Below are 20,106 nucleotides of genomic sequence, written 5' to 3'. Positions count from 1 at the left end.
TAATATCTTTATTATGCACCCCATACCCAACGTGTAGGCAGTAGTCAAAAGATTACAAAGGTACATAATGGGTTCAGGGACTGGGCCCCAAAGTTATAGCTGAACTAGTTACAAAGGTAATGAACTCCAGGTAGATCTGGTCACAATCATGGCAAGTTACAAAGGTAATGAATCAGCCTCACTCCTATACATGGTTACAGTCATGAACAAATTACAAAGTAATGAGCCACTGATACATCCACACCTGGTCACAATTGTAACGAGTTATAAATACAAATATTAAGTGGGTCATACACCCACCATGCGCGTGTGCATGTGTGTGTGTGTGCGCGCGCGCGCGCTCTCAATTGTACTTGCCTAATTGTGGTTGCAGGGGTCGAGACACAGCTCCTGGCCCTGCCTCTTCACTGATCGCTACTAAGTCCTCCCTCTCCCTGGTTCCAGAGCTTTGTCATACCTCATCTTAAAGCTATGTATGGTTTCTGCCTCCACTACATTACTTGTTAGGCTATTCCACTTCCTGACGACTCTATGACTTGAGAAATACTTCCTAACATCCCTGTGACTCGTCCGAGTCTTCAGCTTCCAATTGTGACCCCTTGTTTCTGTGTACCCTCTCTGGAACAACCTGTCTCTGTCTACCTTATTTATTCCACGTGTGTGTGTGTGTGTGTGTGTGTGTGTGTGTGTGTGTGTGTTTGCTTGGAACCTGAATGAATGATTATTCTGAGAGCTCATTTTGACTACATAATAATGGGTTTCAGGTGATTAGCTATTGTTGACCCCCAGAGAGCAGTACAAAGTACAGTACACAGTGTGAACTGTATTTAGGCAAGATTTATATGAACTGGAGCTTCCCCTCCCCCTCCCCCCTCTCTTTCTCTCCCTATAAAAAAAAGGCACTCTTATTAGACATTTTTAATCTAAGATGAGAGAGAAGACAGGTACAGGCATAAGATCATATCCTAACATGATCACTATCTTTCAATGATCAATCTTAAAAACAATTTCATCCCCACCTTCTTCATAGCCAACACATATAAACTACCATTCAAAACTCGCAAGATCTCCTTTCATTTCCATGATGAGACATCAATAAACACTTCATTACAGAAATAATGACAATGACTGGTACAGTGTGTTCAGTGATAATAGGAACACTGACATACGGGTCAGTATTTTTCTTAAAAAAAAAAAAATACAAAACCTCTACAATAAGCAGTGTCCTATTAAAACTAAGCAGATCACAGCAAAGAGATTAAGTAGCCCATGGATAACAACCAGCATCCTCAGGTCCAAAACTTGACTATGAAAAACAGTTTTAGACTGGTATTAATAACTAAAGAAACTAAAAGCAATGCATCAGTACTTAGATGAGAAAAACATGTTCCCTATCACTCATTCCTTAGCTGACTTTCCAAACTGATTCACATTTTAAACAAATAAAATGAATAAAAAGTAAACTTTAAGACTGACGTCACATGACTTACAATTTTTTAACACACTAGCCATCTCTCACTGAGGCAGGGGGTGACCCCAAAAAAAAAAACACTTTCACCATCATTCATTCTACCACTGTCTATAGTTCAGATGCCCCTCAGACTGCAATCATTCCCACTCCTCCTTTGGACTGCAGGCACTGTACTTTCCACCTCCAAGACTCGAAGTCTGGCTAACTGGTACTATTACAAATATTATCTGTTACACACACAAAAAAAATAAAAACTTTCAAGATATTTACCTTAACCTTGACTGGCTTATCTTCTTTTTTTTCTTTCTTCTGTGGCTGTGTAACTTGTCGGGCAAAAAGGTCAACAAATTCTAATTCATCAAATTCTTCTTCTTCAAGTTCATCCCAAAGTGGTATGTCTGATATTCTTCTGAAATATGTAATCAAGTCAAAATATTATGAAAAACATTAATTTATGAAGCGATAAATGTGTTGAGGTCTCACAGCACCTGGGGAAGAGGGAGGTAATCAGGTTTAAAGGGTAGCTCCAATTCCTTCAATCACAAGCCCTTCACCAGGATCAATATTCCCCCTTCATGGGAGAAAAATACAAATTTCTGATTAAGCCATTTAGGTAAAAGTATCTGAGATACAACAAAAGTATGTGAGACAACAAAAGCTCACCTTTTCTTCAGTGTTCCAGAAGGACTATCATCTTCACCTTTGTCATTCTTAATCACCTTCTCTTCACCATCATTTTCTTGACTACCGTCCTTACTCTCATTACCATCAACACTGTCCTGTTCTATGGGTTTAGGCTCAGGTTTGGGAGGTTTTGGTGTAGTTAACTGTATTCTGGTCCAATACAGAGGCCGCATTGCCATTTTGGGATTCACAGGCCTTTTGCGCAGCACTGTAACAGAAAAAAATATTGAACTCATAGCCTGTGTTGGAAATGCAGTAGAAAGCTACCTTCTGTGCAAGACATGTTCCAGACGAACTGAGCTATACGTGGAAATGTGATAGGTGGAGTGGACAACATTAAGGTTTTAACTTTTAGTTTATAGTTATATTCATGGGGAAGTGATAAACCCCTAAGGATTATACATCATCTAAATAATGAGAAGTAATTTAGGCGGATCCAAGGAAGGTGTGTAATGAGGTTGGTAAAGGGGCACAAACACAGTTATGGATTATTCATTGATGACATTTCATTCATGCAGTGGACAAAACATCCATTAAGAGTCCCACAACTGCTTATATCTCCAACATCCAGTCAGGATCTCAAAACTAATTATTTGTGTAATGAATTAAGATAAATATAAGATGGATATGGTCTATGATATACAAACTGAGCTCAAATATATAGCCAAATGTATTGAATGGACAACATTTAGTGGTATTCCCAGTCCCAGGATTCCCAGTGACTACAGCAACTTAATATTCCATGATGTTCAGGCTGATTTTCAGGGAGTTATTGCAGCAATGATTTTCTGCTCTGTCTGTTAAGCAAACTGTATGTATAATATTTGCCAAGACAGGTGTCCTGGCATGGGTCTTAATCTTTTGATGACCTGTAAAATTTGGGCTTGACTGGGTGATCATCAGTGGCAAGTCTTACAGTGTGGCTGTGCATCTTCCTATCAAACCTGTGCTAGTCAAATAAATGAAGTGGGTAAGTTTGAGTTTAAAAATCACATAATGTAGTCATGCTTATATACAAGAGAGAGATCCTTTGTCCCAAACAGAAATAAGCCACACTGCTTGACTTTATTAGATTACTATGGGCTCTTACCCTCTAAAGCTAATGATCATAAGTATTCATTATTAACTTCTTAAAAACCTTTAGTCTGATACTAACATTTCCATTTTTTCTAAAATGTTCTGTACTTGGTGGTCTCTGAAATATTTGAGAAGATTCAACATGATGGTAGCTCTATAAAAGAAAGCTCCTAGAGCAAGAAAGATGCTAAAATATATAAACAGACAGACAAAGCCAAGATGAAGAATAAAACATCTTATAAAAAAGTGGTATGTGAATAAAAGTAATAACCAAACGTTTTGATAAAAAGCAATGACAGTGCTAAGACAAAGTGAATAATGCAGAGAACTGAAAATTTACTCATTCAAGATTAACCTTTGATATTATCACAAGGTGAGAGAAAGTGTTGCCAGCATCCAGGATACCTCAGGTTTGCCTAAGAGTATACCATTATAATCACCAAGGAACTGAGGCGGAGAAGCCACATATCCTTCAGTGTGCACAGCCGAATCCTCAAGGCAAAGAAGCCTGCTAAAAACCGAGCACTAAATTCACTTAGTAACTACGTATAATATTTAACCCCTGCCTTTGGAAATATCAATACTTCTCAGTAGTGTTTTAACTCATTTCATTGTACAGCACTGTACTTGCTCTGTATAAACCTATACCTGTGCACAACACTGTACCTGCTGTGCACAGCATTATACTTGTAATTATTATAAAAACTATTAAAAGTTCTCATTATTATATTCATAAGTGAACCCTAAACCAATTGGAGCCCTACAGTGTCTTGGGAATGTAAGGTCACCAGATTTGATCCAAGGAGAAGGGAAGGAAAACTCCAATTTTTCAGATGAAGAGAACTTCACTAGCATCAAGGCAGCCCCCTTCCTTGGAAGGACATTGTCTTGAATATATATTGTCTGCAATGTTAATCAACCTTGACATTAAAGCATCTTTCAAAGATGTCGGTGAAAGGCTTCCACTCAAGGAATTGGAACTACCCTTTCCTTGGATCAAGTGTGATTACCTCCCACTTCCCAGACTCTGTATGACTAATGAATTTAGCAGTTACCAATAATAATAATAATAATAATAATAATAATAATAATAATAATAATAATAATAATAATAATAATAATAATAATAATAATAATAATAATAATAATAATAATAATAATAATAATAATAATAATAATAATATTTGCAAAGTTTAATTTAACCTTATAGAGGTATACTTCTAGAAATAGTCTTCATCCATTATACCCTGGTATGCTCCCAATGAGGGCAAATATTAAAATATAATCATTCTAATTAGAATTTACTGTTGATACTGATGAACAAATAAAGTATAACAATCACTGAAGTGAATGAGAGGTTCATCACAATTCTATTGCACGATCCAAACCCGAGAGTACCTCACCAGGGGTAAAGTAAATTGAGACCCAAATGCAAAGGTCATTTGAAGTAAATACAGATTAGGTAGTATATGAAGTACTGACCTGGCACAACTTGAGCGGCCAGCACCAAGGAGCAGAGGTTCCGGGAGCAGTGCCACCACCATAGGGAGCACGATACAGATGTGGCCAAGGACACACAAGCACACACAGGCAGGAGCAAGCAGACAAGAAAGTACTAGGTGAGTGCACTATGTCCTGGGACACTAAAAAGATCCATAGCATATCCCAAAGAGGTCACAGTATCAGATCTTTTGGAAAGTTAGTGTTCAAGGAATGTTAATTATGCCTTAGGTTAAAAATATAACTTCATATTAAAAAGAGCCATGATGTCTCGTTGTTGACTGTCAGATGAACAAAAACATATATGCACATGCATTTATTCTCTCAGCCACATTAGTCAAACATGTGCCAGCACCTCTACCTTCCATAATTCCAAGAAACCCTGTCTTATGAGGATTTATGTAAATTAAGTTTCAAGGGAGATTAACATTCTCCTCAGTAATAACATTCACAGACAGCCAACAAGAAAGCACCATGAATTTAGCCAATTAGACAATGAAATATACAGTCAAAGATTCTACCATCAGAAGCTACATTTCTGTATAAACCACAAGAAAATACAGTTAGGTTGTCTGACCATGTAAGCCGTGACATCAGGAATATGCTACCTGGCAAAGTCTAGGGAGTGACTCAACAAACACATGGTACCAACACACTTTTGTGATGAGATTACCAGCAACATATTACTACTAGGTCTATAACCTGTATGTGTTTAATAATAATAATAATAATATTAATTAAAATATAATTTATTTTGAGTGTAACCCCTACAAAATAAGGCTAAGCCATAAATGATAACCATTACTACCAGTAATGGTTAAGGGAAGATAATTTTACGTTTAACCTTCTTTCCACAAATATAAAAAATTATGTACTGGCTACTTAAATTCACAAATCAAATGCTGACTTATCATAGCCAAAATTTTAACCTTTTAAATTTGTATTACTGGCCATCTTCTGCCAAGGCAGAATGACACAAAGAAAACACATTCACCATCATTCATTCAATCTCAGTATGTCTGGATTAAATTGACACTCCAGTGATGAACTTGTGTGTGATTTGATGCCATATGGGTGAACATTTATCATTTAAGGTTTCATATCAAAATGAGAGGAAAAAATTTAGGAATTTACCAAGATGTGTCATCTCTAAGGCAATGCCACTTAGGGAATGAACATACAAACACCATATCAAATTTAGTCAAAATAACATGAACAAGACTGAAGGAAGAAGATACAGGAAGGGTAGGTGATGTGTAGACCAAGTGTTTACACTGAAGCACACAAGTGCATGGTAAGTTAGGCAAGTGCAAACAAACAGGAGAGCACAGTGAATGCACACACTATTGTTTAGTTTAGTCACTGCATGTTATAGCCATCCAGAGTCAGCCAAAGCTCACTCAGCATTGCCATGACAAAGACCATAATTCTCTGATAAATAATACTTTCATAAAGGTAAACAACTTATCACATTCATGGATTCTGGAAAAAAAGTAATAGTTTAACAGAGGATTAGTGACTGATAGAAGGAAAGGGGGGAGGGAAGCTATTTCTGTGAATAAGTAGGCATTAGACAGCAATGTGTGATATCACCAGCATTGTTTAAGACTGAGGCTGTAAAAGAAGAGAATGCTAGTGTATACCTGAAGAGGGTTTTGGGGATGAACACCCCCACAGCCCGGTCTGTGACCAGGCCTCATGGTGGATTAGGGCCTGATCAACCAGGTTATTACTGCTGGCCGCACACAAACTGACATACTAACCACAGCCCTGCTGGTCAGGTACCGACTTCAGGTGCCTGTATAGTGTCTTCTTGAAGACAGCCAGGGGTCTTATGTATGTTGGGAGGCAGTTGAACAGTCAGTCTTGGGCCCCCAGACACTTATTGTGCTGTCTCTTAGTGCCCCTGCTTCTCATTGTGGGGATGTTGCACCATCTGCCATGTCTTTTGCTTTCATAGGGAGTGATTTTCGTGTGTAAATTTGGGACTAATCCCTCTAGGATTTTCCAAGTCTATCTTATCAAGTAGTATCTTTCTGGCCTGCATTCCAGGGAATACAAACCAAGGGACCTCAACCATTCCAGTAATTTAGGAGCTTTATTGTACTTATGTGTGCTGTGAAGGTTCTCTGTACATTCTTCAGGTCAGCAATTTCACCTGCCTTGAAAGGCACCATTAGTGTACAGCAATATTCAAGCCTTAAGAGAACAAGCGATTTGAAGAGAATCATCATGGGTTTGGCATCCCTAGTTTTGAAGGTTCTCATTATCCATCTTATCATTTTTCTAGTAGATGTGGTAGATACATTGTTGTGATCTTTGAATGAGAGATCCTCTGACATTATCACTCCCAGGTCCTTCACATTAGTTTTCCACTCTATTGTGTGGTTGGAATTTATTTTATACTCCGATATTAAAGATGTGGTTGATGTTCACTTGGAGTCTTGCAGTCTTCAATGGAGGACACTGTCATGCAAACTTGGGTGTCATCTGCAAAGGAAGACATGATGCTGCAGCTTACATCTCTGTCTATGTCAGATATGAGGATGAGGAACAGGATGGGGACGAGTACTGTGCCTTGTGGAACAGCTTTTTACTAGCCGCCTCAGACTTTACTCTGTTTACTATTACTCTGTGTTGTATGTGTCAGGAAGTTATAGATCCATCTTTCAACTTTTCCTGTTATTCCTTTATCATGCATTTTTCGTGCTATTACACCATGGTCGCACTTGCTGAAGACTTTCACAAAGTCTGTATATATTATACTATTTGCATTTTGTTTGCCCTCTAGAGCATCCAAGACCTTGTTATAGTGATCCAATAGTTGGGACAGGCAGGAGCGGCCTGCTTTAAACCCATGTTCCCCTGGGTTGTGTAACTGATGGGTATCTAGATGGGTGGCAATCTTGCTTCTTAGAACCCTTTCAAAATTTTTTATAATATGGGACATTAGAGCTATAGGTCTGTAATTCTTTGCTATTGCTTTACTGCCCCCTTTGTGGAGTGGGGCTATGTCTGTTGTTTTAAGTGACTGTGGGATGACCCCCTATGTCAATGCTTCCTCTCCATAGAATGCTGAAGGCATGTGACAGGGGCTTCTTGCAGTTCATGAACACAGTTCCACAAGTCTGGGCCATGGGCAGAGTGCATGGGCATGTCATTTATTTCTTTTTCAAAGTCATGTGGTGTTAGGATAATATCAGAGATAAGAACATAAGAAAGAAGGAACACTGCAACAGGTCTACTGACCCATGTGGAGCAGGTCCATGTTCCCCCCCCGGATTAGCCCAATGACCCACCCAGTCTGGTCATCTCCACTCAAAGATGGATCACTGCACCAGACCCAGCAGCACAAGCTAGTCAGGTCCAACTCACACCCACCCACACCCACTCATGTATTTATCTAACCTATTTTTAAAACTACACAACGTTTTAGCCTGAATAACTGTACTCGGTTACTCGGTATGGAAGAGGGTAAGGTACCTAGGGATTGGCAGAGAGCATGCATAGTTCCTTTGTATAAAGGCAAAGGGGACAAAAGAGAGTGCAAAAATTATAGGGGGATAAGTCTGTTGAGTATACCTGGTAAAGTGTATGGTAGAGTTATTATTGAAAGCATTAAGAATAAGACGGAGAATAGGATAGCAGATGAACAAGGAGGCTTTAGGAAAGGTAGGGGATATGTGGACCAGGTGTTTACATTGAAACATATAAGTGAACAGTATTTAGATAAGGCTAAAGAGGTTTTTGTGGCATTTATAGATTTGGAAAAGGCGTATGACAGGGTGGATAGGGGGGCAATGTGGCAGATGTTGCAGGTGTATGGTGTAGGAAGTAGGTTACTTATAGCAGCGAAGAGTTTTTACGAGGATAGTGAGGCTCAAGTTAGAGCATGTAGGAAAGAGGGAGATTATTTCCCAGTAAAAGTAGGCCTTAGACAAGGATGTGTGATGTCACCATGGTTGTTTAATATATTTGTAGATGGGGTTGTAAGAGAAGTAAATGCGAGGGTCTTGGCAAGAGGCGTGGAGTTAAAAGATAAAGAATCACACAAAGTGGGAGTTGTCACAGTTGCTCTTTGCTGATGACACTGTGCTCTTGGGAGATTCTGAAGTGAAGTTGCAGAGGTTGGTGGATGAATTTGGTAGGGTATGCAAAAGAAGAAAATTAAAAGTGAATACAGGAAAGAGTAAGGTTATGAGGATAACAAAAAGATTAGGTGATGAAAGATTGGATATCAGATTGGAGGGAGAGAGTATGGAGGAGGTGAATGTATTCAGATATTTGGGAGTGGACGTGTCTATGGGTCTATGAAAGATGAGGTGAATCATAGAATTGATGAGGGGAAAAGAGTGAGCGGTGCACTTAGGAGTCTGTGGAGACAGAACTTTGTCCTTGGAGGCAAAGAGGGGAATGTATGAGAGTATAGTTTTACCAACGCTCTTATATGGGTGTGAAGCATGGCTGATGAATGTTGCAGCGAGGAGAAGGCTGGAGGCAGTGGAGATGTCATGTCTAAAGGCAATGTGTGGTGTGAATATAATGCAGAGAATTCGTAGTTTGGAAGTTAGGAGGAGGTGCGGGATTACCAAAACTGTTGTCCAGAGGGCTGAGGAAGGGTTGTTGAGGTGGTTCGGACATGTAGAGAGAATGGAGCGAAACAGAATGACTTCAAGAGTGTATCAGTCTGTAGTGGAAGGAAGGTGGGGTAGGGGTTGGCCTAGGAAAGGTTGGAGGGATGGGGTAAAGGAGGTTTTGTGTGCGAGGGGCTTGGACTTCCAGCAGGCATGCGTGAGCGTGTTTGATAGGAGTGAATGGAGACAAATGGTTTTTAATACTTGACGTGCTGTTGGAATGTGAGTAAAGTAACATTTATGAAGGGATTCAGGGAAACCGGTAGGCCGGACTTGAGTCCTGGAGATGGGAAGTACAGTGCCTGCACTCTGAAGGAGGGGTGTTAATGTTGCAGTTTAAAAACTGTAGTGTAAAGCACCCTTCTGGCAAGACAGTGATGGAGTGAATGATGGTGAAAGTTTTTCTTTTTCGGGCCACCCTGCCTTGGTGGGAATCGGCCAGTGTTAATAATAATAATAATAATAAACTGTACTCGGGAGTTTGCTCCACTCATCCACAACTCTATTACCAAACCAGTGCTTTCCTATATCCTTCCTGCATCTGAATTTTTCCAACTTGACACCATTGCTGCGAGTCCTGTCTTGGCTGGAAATTTTCAGCACGCTATTTACATCCCCTTTATTTATTCCTGTTTTCCATTTATACACCTCGATCATATCCCCCCTAATCCTACGCCTTTCGAGAGAGTGCAGATTCAGGGCCCTCAGTCTATCCTCATAGGGAAGATTTCCGATACATGGGATCATCTTTGTCATCCTCCTCTGTGCGTTTTCCAGAGCATTAATATCCATTTTGGGGATTTTCTTTCTTTTTTGGGTCACCCTGCCTCGGTGGGAGACGGCCGACTTGTTGAAAAAAAAAAAAAAAAAAAAAAAAAAATAATATCCATTCTGTAATACGGTGACCAGAACTAAGCAGCATAGTCTAAGTGAGTCCTAACCAAGGATATATAGAGTTGAAGAACAACCTGAGGACTTCTATTATTTATAAAGATGTTTGAATTGTAAAGGTAGTAGGTTGGTAGACAGCAACTGCCCAGGGAGGTACTACCATCCTGCCAAGTGAGTAAAATGAAAGCCTGTAATTGTTTTACATGATGGTAGGATTGCTGGTGTCCTTTTTTTCTGTCTCATAAACATGCAAGATTTCAGGTACGTCTTGCTACTTCTGCTTACACTTAGGTCACACTACACATACATGTACAAGCATATATATACACACCCCTCTGGGTTTTCTTCTATTTTCTTTCTAGTTCTTGTTCTTGTTTATTTCCTCTTATCTCCATGGGGAAGTGGAACAGAATTCTTCCTCCGTAAGCCATGTGTGTTGTAAGAGGCAACTAAAATGCTGGGAGCAAGGGGCTAGTAACCCCTTCTCCCGTATAAATTACTAAATTTAAAAAGAGAAACTTTCGTTTTTCTTTTTGGGCCACCTGCCTTGGTGGGATACGGCGAGTTTGTTGAAAAAAAAAAATGTTTGAATTGACCAAATTCTGAGTCTTGGTCATAAAAAATTCATTCAGGGTATCAACTCTTAGTCTGGTTAGCAGCTCACTAAACAGTCATAATGAGACTTTAGCATCTTACTCATTTCCCTGATGTCATCTGTGCAAGTCCCATCTCATCTAAGCAGGGGTCCACTACTGGATGCTGTTTTTGCCTTAGATATTGCACAGGAAAAGAAATATTCTGGGTTTCTTTCAATTTCATATATGGCTTTCAGTTCTTCCTGAGTTTGTCTCCTGTATGATTCCTTAATCTTAAGTTCAATATTTGCTATTTCTTTGCCCAGTGCCTCCCTTTGTATGTCAGATATACTGGCCCCTTTTAGCAGTTCTGATTCTTTGCCTTTGCCTGTATAGGAAGGGTCTCTCTGTCTGGTTTATATCTTCTCTTCCTTTTTCTTAAAGGAATATGCCTTAAGCATACCTCAAGTTAAAGTTAACTCTTTCTAGGCAGAGGTTCGGATCCATGTTGTTTAGGATATCTTCTCAGCTTGTTTCATTTAGGACATGGCTGACCTGATCCCCCTGTATGTTTTTGTTACTGAAGTTGAATCTGGTGAAGGCACCCTCAAAGATGATCACATTTGGCTGGTCAGGAACCCTACACATACATGTCTGTACCTGTTATGTTATGATCTGAGTGTATTGTCTTTGATACGGTTATATTTCATATCAGATCATCATTGTTAGTGAAGATGAGGTCCAGTGTATTCTCCAATTGTTGGCTCTATTATTTTCTGGTTTAAGCTGAATTTGGTGCAGAGATTTAGTAGTTCATATGTGTTAGAGTTTTCATCTGAGCTGCCAACAAAGGTTATCTCTGCTAAAACATTATTTGTTACACTCCTCCATTTTAGATGTCTTAAGCTGAAATCTCCCAGCACCAAGATGCTTGGGGTAGGAGCTGGAAGATTTTCCAGACAGTGGTCAATTTTCAAAAGGTGTTCCTGGAAACTGTTGGGAAGTTGCATCTGGAGGCTTGTATAAAACCACAATAACAAGGTTTTGGTGTTGGGAAAAGGTGCAAGATTAAAAGATATTGGATCTAATACAAAGTACGTAATTGCCACATTTCTTTGCTGATGATGGTTAATTTAGGAGATTCTGAACAGAAGTTGCTAAGGAGGGCAGATGAATTTGAGAGTACACATGTAAAAGAGTGATTTGGAGAGCTTATAAATCTGTATGGGAAGGAAGGAGAGGTAGGGGTCGTCCTGAAAAAGGCTGGAGGGAGGGGGCAAAGAAGGTTTTTGTTGGCAAGGGGCTTGGACTTCCAGCAAGCGTGTGTGAGCATGTTAAATAGGAGTGAATGGAGACGAATGGTTTATGGGACTTGACGAGCTGTTGGAGTGTGATCAGGGTTATATTTAGCGAAGGAATTTAGGAAAACCAGTTAGCCGGACTTCAGTCCTGGAAATGGGAAGTACAATGCCTGCACTTTAAAGGAGGGGTTTGGGATATTGACAGTTTGGAGGGACTTCTAAACTGTTGTATCTGAGCGCTTATGCAAAGATAGTGATTATGTATGAGTGAGGTGAAAGTGTTGAATGATGAAAGATTTTCTTTTTGGAGATTATATTTCTTTTTGGGTCACCCTGCCTTGGTGGGAGACGGCCAACTTGTTGAGAGACAGAGAGAGAGAGAGAGACAGACAGACAGAGAGAGACAGAGAGACAGAGACAGAGAGAGACAGAGAGAGACAGAGACAGAGAGAGACAGAGAGAGACAGAGAGAGACAGAGACAGAGAGACAGACAGAGAGACAGAGAGAGACAGAGAGAGAGACAGAGAGAGACAGAGAGAGACAGAGACAGAGAGACAGAGAGAGACAGAGAGACAGAGAGAGACAGAGAGAGACAGAGAGAGATAGAGACAGAGAGAGAGAGAGAGATAGAGACAGAGACAGACAGACACAGACAGACACAGACAGACACACACAGACACACACAGACAGACAGACAGAGATTAAAAACAAAAGTAAAAAAAAAAAAAAAAAGAGCAAGGTGATGAGAGCAACAAAATTTAAACAACTCAAGATTGAAAATAGGACTGGAGGAAAGGAAGGAGCATGGAGGAAATGAACATATTTAAATATCTGTGGGTAGACACACACTCCCAGAGATGTCCTGTCTAAGGACAATGTGTGGTGTAAATATTATGCAGAGAATCCAGAGTGTGGAAATTAGGAGAAGGTGTGGAGTTAATAAAAGTATTAGTCAGAGGGCTGAAGAGGGGTTGTTGAGGTGGTTTGGTCATTTGCAGAGAATGGATCAAAGTAGAATGACATGGAAAGCGTATAAATCTGTAGGGAAAGGAAGGCGGGGTAGGGGTCATCCTCGAAAAGGCTGGAGGGAGGGGGGTAAAGGATGTTTTGTGGGTGAGGGGGCTTGGACTTTCAGCTAGCCTGCGTGAGCGTGTTAGATAGGAGTGAATGGAAACGAATGGTATTTGGGACCTGACGAGCTGTTGGAATGTAAGCAGAGTAATATTTAGTGAAGGGATTTGGGGAAGCTGGTTATTTTTAAATAGTTGGACTTGAGTACTGGAAATGGGAAGTACAATGGCTGCACTTTAAAGGAGGGGTTTGGGATATTGGCAGTCTGGAGGGATATGTTGTACGTATATCTTTATACATATATGCTTCTAAACTGTAGTGTTCTGGGCACCTCTGCAAAAACAGTGATTATGTACGAGTGAGGTGAAAGTGTTGAATGATTAAAGTATTTTCTTTTTGGGTTACCCTACCTCAGTGGGAGATGGCCAACTTGTTAAAAAAAAATTATATATATATATTTTTTTTTTCAACAAACCGGCCGTATCCCACCCAGGCAGGGTGGCCCAAAAAGAAAAAAATTAAGTTTCTCTTTTTACATTTAGTAATATATACAGGAGAAGGGGTTACTAGCCCCTTGCTCCCGGCATTTTAGTCGCCTCTTGCAACACGCATGGCTTAAGGAGGAAGAATTCTGTTCCACTTCCCCATGGAGATAAGATTAAATAAACAAGAACAAGAACTAGAAAGAAAAATAGCAGAAAACCCAGAGGGGTGTGTATATATATATGCTTGTACACGTATGTGTAGTGTGACCTAAGTGTAAGTAGAAGTAGCAAGACGTACCTGTAATCTTGCATATTTATGACAGACAAAAGACACCAGCAATCCTACCATCATGTAAAACAATTACAGGCTTTCATTTAACACTCGCTTGGCAGGACGGTAGTACCTCCCTGGGCGGATGCTGTCTACCAACCTACTACCTACAATAAAATATATATACAGTGGACCCCCGCATAACGATGGCATCGCATAGCGATTTTTCCGCATAACGATTACTTTTATCGGAAAATTTTTGCCCCGCATACCGATTAAAAACCCGCATACCGATTTTCGTCCGAGACGCGTCCAATGTGCCCTCAGCCAGCCTCACATGTGCCGCTCCGTCCCATTGTTTACCAGCCAGCCTCCGCGGTAACATCCAAGCATACACTCGGAATATTTCGTATTATTACAGTATTTTCGGTGCTGTTTCTGGAAAATAAGTGACCATGGGCCCCAAGAAAGCTTCTAGTGCCAACCCTACTATGGAAAATTTTCTAGGGTGCTTACCTGTATGTACCTCAACATTATATACATACCAGTAATCTCATTGGGAGACAATCATATTGTTTACCGTAGTCACCCCGTGTAGACATGTGAGAAAACTTAACCACCCCTGGTCGCACCAAGTGGTCCCCTCGACCTCACAATCTTATCCATATCTATCCGAGACCAGTATGGATTGGGTAGCACCCACAAGTACGGTGCTACTAATTAATTGTGGACTGTATAGATTATATTAGTTTAGCTGAATGAAGGGGAGGGGGGTAGGATACACCTGGATACATCCGTCAAGGAAAACATTTGTACATAATCCCACTACTTACCAGATGTTCTCTGGTGGTCACTTGATGTAGCTGGATCACTCATAACCTATCTAATTATAACATACCACCACTGGCCAGTCTAAGGTTGCTATAACTAGAAGGGTTACTTAACTGTGGGTGATTGATATTCCTCATTTCTTGATTCACCATCTCATTTTCGATGTCCTGCTACACCGACACGATTCTCATTCCAGCAGGACGAGGTATCCGCTGGTTTGTCCTGCTTTAGACGTCGTGACTCAAGGAGTTTCCCTTTCCTCGTCTCGTTAACAACGAGGTCTAGCGTGTTCACTCGGAGCAAACGACTTATTTCACTTCACATATTCTCTTAACTTAGCGTTATTATCCTTAATTACATTACAATTCACAAGACGATTTAATGACTCAAATTATTATACACATTAGAGATCACTCCATTAAGATCTGAGACCGATGAGTGATGATTAAACCAAGGGTAATTTTCCCGGGGCTCAGTCCAGGACGACGCGTCAGTCACCCCCGGTCCTACCCGTAATCACCTTTTACCACTATTATCGTGGTCCCGTAAATCACGTTCCCTCACTCTCCACTAGGAACAGTCACGACACTTCCTATTACGAAATGAGGCCTATATTAATCCTTAGGCCGCCGTGAATGCCAATTTCGTGGTACCATGCCTTTTCCGCTTCCTCTCCACCTTCAAAACAAACCCGCCAGTCCCCCCCGCACATCCGCGCATGCGCAAAGGGAGCTCTTGGTTCTACTCTTATTTTCAAATACATTTTTGACCCATATAGACACATTAAACACCTATTAGGCACTATAGTTTCGGAAAATTAAAAAATTTTCCACACTGCGGCCGGGCGGAGGTCGTTGCTAGACGACTTACATAATGTGGAGTACAATTTTTTCCATCTTCACTGGCCACCCATATTTATTGAACTCTCAAAATGGACTAATTGGTGTTCCATTCTCTCAGGGGCATAAGCCTATGCTCCCTGGATTAAGTTATTGGGCATACTGGAATTTTGAGACTTTACCAATAACAAGTCTCTCAGTATCCCAAGTCAGCCCCAGCACATTACTGCATATAGGCACCAACTCCATGGCCATCCATATTTATTGAACCCTCAAAATGGACTAATTAGTGTTCCATTCTCTCAGGGGCATAAGCCTATGCTCCCTGGATTAAGTTATTGGGCATACTGGAATTTTGAGACTTTACCAATAACAAGTCTCTCAGTATCCCAAGTCAGCCCCAGCACATTACTGCATACAGGCACCAACTCCATGGCCATCTATATTTATTGATCCCTCAAAATGGACTAATTAGTGTTCCATTCTCTCAGGGGCATAAGCCTATGCTCCCTGGATTAATTTATTGGGCATACTGGAATTTTGAGACTTTAACAATAACAAGTCTCTCAGTATCCCAAGTCAGTCCCAGCACATTTCTTCATTATTTCATTAACCCCTTCACATATCCTCATTAGTTCCTCTTCAGTTGACGTCACACCCGGAAATTGTCCACATAAGATTATTTACCCAATTACTTCGCTCAGTGGACCGCCTGTGCACTTAAGGTGTGCATTTATCGTCGCCTGAAGTAAGAACAATTTATTATTTAACTGCTTATTAATTATATCATTATAAGCAGTCAACAATTTTGGTGTCTTGCTCAGTTCGCAGAGCTGGGTCCTTTAACTGTCCATACGCCATCCTATAATTAGTAGGTAATTCTGGACGGTCAAGCTTCCACGGAAGTCGCACCCAGTAATGTCCAGATTCACATTTAACATCCTTCAGGTATTGTTCCTGAGTAAAGGAATCATTTGGACTTTCCTCATTTACATTAATCCCTATGCTGTCCAGCTCCCACAAATTAGACTGGTTCAACATCATTCTCGATAGAAGAATACTTGTACTGGGTTGACCTTTCATGAGTAAGACACCGTGACCGTATTCACTACTTCCTCTAGTCATTATTACTAGGCGGTAGTCTGCCATATATTACATGGCCCGTACCAGTGTTGAGGAGAGTGACGCCGTATGGTTTTGGATTTATGCCCTTTATCCTGAATTTTTACATCCAACACCGGCAAGGCTACCTCAGCTAGGCCATCATTATTGCCATTAGCTGCAACCTTTACATCAGTCACTGTAGTGTCAGGGTTATTAACATTATCATTATTGTCACCATTATTATAAGAATCACATACAACCCTGCACATAACTGTATGGTGCTTTCCCTTGTTGCATTGATAGCAACTGTTCAATTTGGTATGACAATCCTTTACGTTATGATTGTCTAGACATCTGATAAATCTGTCAAGTTCTTTCATTCTTTCCACTTTAATATCCCATGAATTACAGGCATTACAATTTTTAGTGAAATGAGTACCCTGGCAGAAGAGGCAGTCTCTCTTTTCCTTGCCTGACCTCTTATTAACTGGGTTACACTTACTGAAGTACTTATTCCTCTTACCTTGATGTGAGGAACCACTATTACTGATTCCTGACTTGATATGTGCCTATTTAACTCTTAACTATGATTATTACCACTGGGATTATTTTTCCCTTTTGAGACTTGACAGATACTTCAGAGTCATTATGTGTTATATCCTTAGAACTGTTTGGCTGACTGGTCTGCAATTGAACAATTAATTCCTGCCGACCTAGTCTGATTTCCTCCAGACCGTACTATGGAGGTTTTGGCAAACACACCCTTTGCATTAATAGGTTGATCAACTGCCTGGCTTACACCCTTTAATTTATTCAAAGCCTTACTTTTACAAGACAGTTTTTCTTCCAATTCGTAATGTTGATTAATTAAAACATTCATTTCCATTCCATCTGTACAATTCTCTAGCAGATCTCTTTCACAGTCTTTAAACCACAATTTGTACCAATCAAATCTACTCTCTAAAGCATCTAAATATAACTTTAATTCATTAGGGTTCACGGTTCTTTGATTCACTAAATCAAATGCCTTCGTCACATGGCTTTTAATAGCCTGTAATGATGCTTTCATTACTCTAAAATTCACGGACTTGTCAGCCACATTAACTCCATTAGATCCAGTCATGGTTAGAGAATTATTAATCACTGATTATACAACTTAAGTAGGCGCCTTATAAGAGTAATTCTTGCACTTTACTCTTGTATATCCTAGCCACACATGTGCTAGCAATTAATTGGGCTAATTGTCATCCATCACACGATCGATTAAACTTGTGCACCCTACACCCACTTCCTTCAATCAGTCACTTAATTATTAAGTAATTAATTCAATTAATTTTTTCACTGATTGCACCCGGTTCTCGAAGGACCAACGGGCAGATATGGAAAATTTTCTAGGGTGCTTACCTGTATGTACCTCAACATTATATACATACCAGTAATCTCATTGGGAGACAATCATATTGTTTACCGTAGTCACCCCGTGTAGACATGTGAGAAAACTTAACCACCCCTGGTCGCACCAAGTGGTCCCCTCGACCTCACAATCTTATCCATATCTATCCGAGACCAGTATGGATTGGGTAGCACCCACAAGTACGGTGCTACTAATTAATTGTGGACTGTATAGATTATATTAGTTTAGCTGAATGAAGGGGAGGGGGGTAGGATACACCTGGATACATCCGTCAAGGAAAACATTTGTACATAATCCCACTACTTACCAGATGTTCTCTGGTGGTCACTTGATGTAGCTGGATCACTCATAACCTATCTAATTATAACATACCACCACTGGCCAGTCTAAGGTTGCTATAACTAGAAGGGTTACTTAACTGTGGGTGATTGATATTCCTCATTTCTTGATTCACCATCTCATTTTCGATGTCCTGCTACACCGACACGATTCTCATTCCAGCAGGACGAGGTATCCGCTGGTTTGTCCTGCTTTAGACGTCGTGACTCAAGGAGTTTCCCTTTCCTCGTCTCGTTAACAACGAGGTCTAGCGTGTTCACTCGGAGCAAACGACTTATTTCACTTCACATATTCTCTTAACTTAGCGTTATTATCCTTAATTACATTACAATTCACAAGTCGATTTAATGACTCAAATTATTATACACATTAGAGATCACTCCATTAAGATCTGAGACCGATGAGTGATGATTAAACCAAGGGTAATTTTCCCGGGGCTCAGTCCAGGACGACGCGTCAGTCACCCCCGGTCCTACCCGTAATCACCTTTTACCACTATTATCGTGGTCCCGTAAATCACGTTCCCTCACTCTCCACTAGGAACAGTCACGACACTTCCTATTACGAAATGAGGCCTATATTAATCCTTAGGCCGCCGTGAATGCCAATTTCGTGGTACCATGCCTTTTCCGCTTCCTCTCCACCTTCAAAACAAACCCGCCAGTCCCCCCCGCACATCCGCGCATGCGCAAAGGGAGCTCTTGGTTCTACTCTTATTTTCAAATACATTTTTGACCCATATAGACACATTAAACACCTATTAGGCACTATAGTTTCGGAAAATTAAAAAATTTTCCACACCTACACCTCAAAGGGTAAGAATTACTATAGAGATGAAGAAAGAGATAATTGATAAGTATGAAAGTGGAGTGCGTATAGCCGACCTAGTCAAGCTGTACAAGAAACCCCAATCAACCATCGCTACTATTGTGGGCACCAGAAAGACAATCAAGGAAGCTGTTCTTGCCAAAGGTTCAACTGTGTTTTCGAAACAAAGATCGCAATTGATGGAAGATGTTGAGAGACTCTTATTGGTGTGGATAAATGAAAAACAGATAGCAGGAGATAGCGTCTCTCAAGCGATCATATGTGAAAAGGCTAGGAAGTTGCATGACGATTTAATTAAAAAAATGCCTGCAACTAGTGATGATGTGAGTGAATTTAAGGCCAGCAAAGGTTGGTTTGAGAGATTTAAGAAGCGTAGTGGCATCCATAGTGTGATAAGGCATGGTGAGGCTGCCAGTTCGGACCACAAAGCGGCTGAAAAATATGTGCAGGAATTCAAGGAGTACATAGAAACTGAAGGACTGAAACCTGAACAAGTGTTTAATTGTGATGAAACAGGCCTGTTCTGGAAGAAAATGCCAAGCAGGACCTACATTACTCAGGAGGAAAAGGCACTCCCAGGACATAAGCCTATGAAAGACAGGCTTACTTTGTTGATGTGTGCAAATGCTACTGGTGATTGCAAAGTGAAGCCTTTATTAGTGTATCACTCTGAAACTCCCAGAGCGTTCAGGCAAAAGAATGTCCTCAAGGATAATTTGTGTGTGCTGTGGAGGGCAAACAGTAAGGCATGGGTCACTAGGGAATTTTTCTATAACTGGTTACACCATGC

General features: G+C 40.4%; 1 protein-coding gene across 1 annotated transcript in view; it reads right to left on the bottom strand.

The window, feature by feature from the left end:
- Window positions 1–20,106, bottom strand: part of LOC128694402 (uncharacterized) — a 131,176-nt gene that overhangs the window by 34,966 nt on the left and 76,104 nt on the right. The window contains exons 12-13 of the mRNA XM_070097838.1: window positions 2,135–2,363; window positions 1,742–1,880 (exon numbers count right to left, since the gene is read on the bottom strand). Coding sequence (XP_069953939.1) covers window positions 1,742–1,880; window positions 2,135–2,363 — 368 coding nt within the window. The remainder of the gene's footprint in view (window positions 1–1,741; window positions 1,881–2,134; window positions 2,364–20,106) is intronic.

The sequence above is a fragment of the Cherax quadricarinatus genome, chromosome 60, assembly GCF_038502225.1.
Source record: "Cherax quadricarinatus isolate ZL_2023a chromosome 60, ASM3850222v1, whole genome shotgun sequence".
In the NCBI taxonomy this organism is placed as follows: domain Eukaryota; kingdom Metazoa; phylum Arthropoda; class Malacostraca; order Decapoda; family Parastacidae; genus Cherax; species Cherax quadricarinatus.
This window is presented reverse-complemented; position numbering and strand designations above follow the sequence as displayed.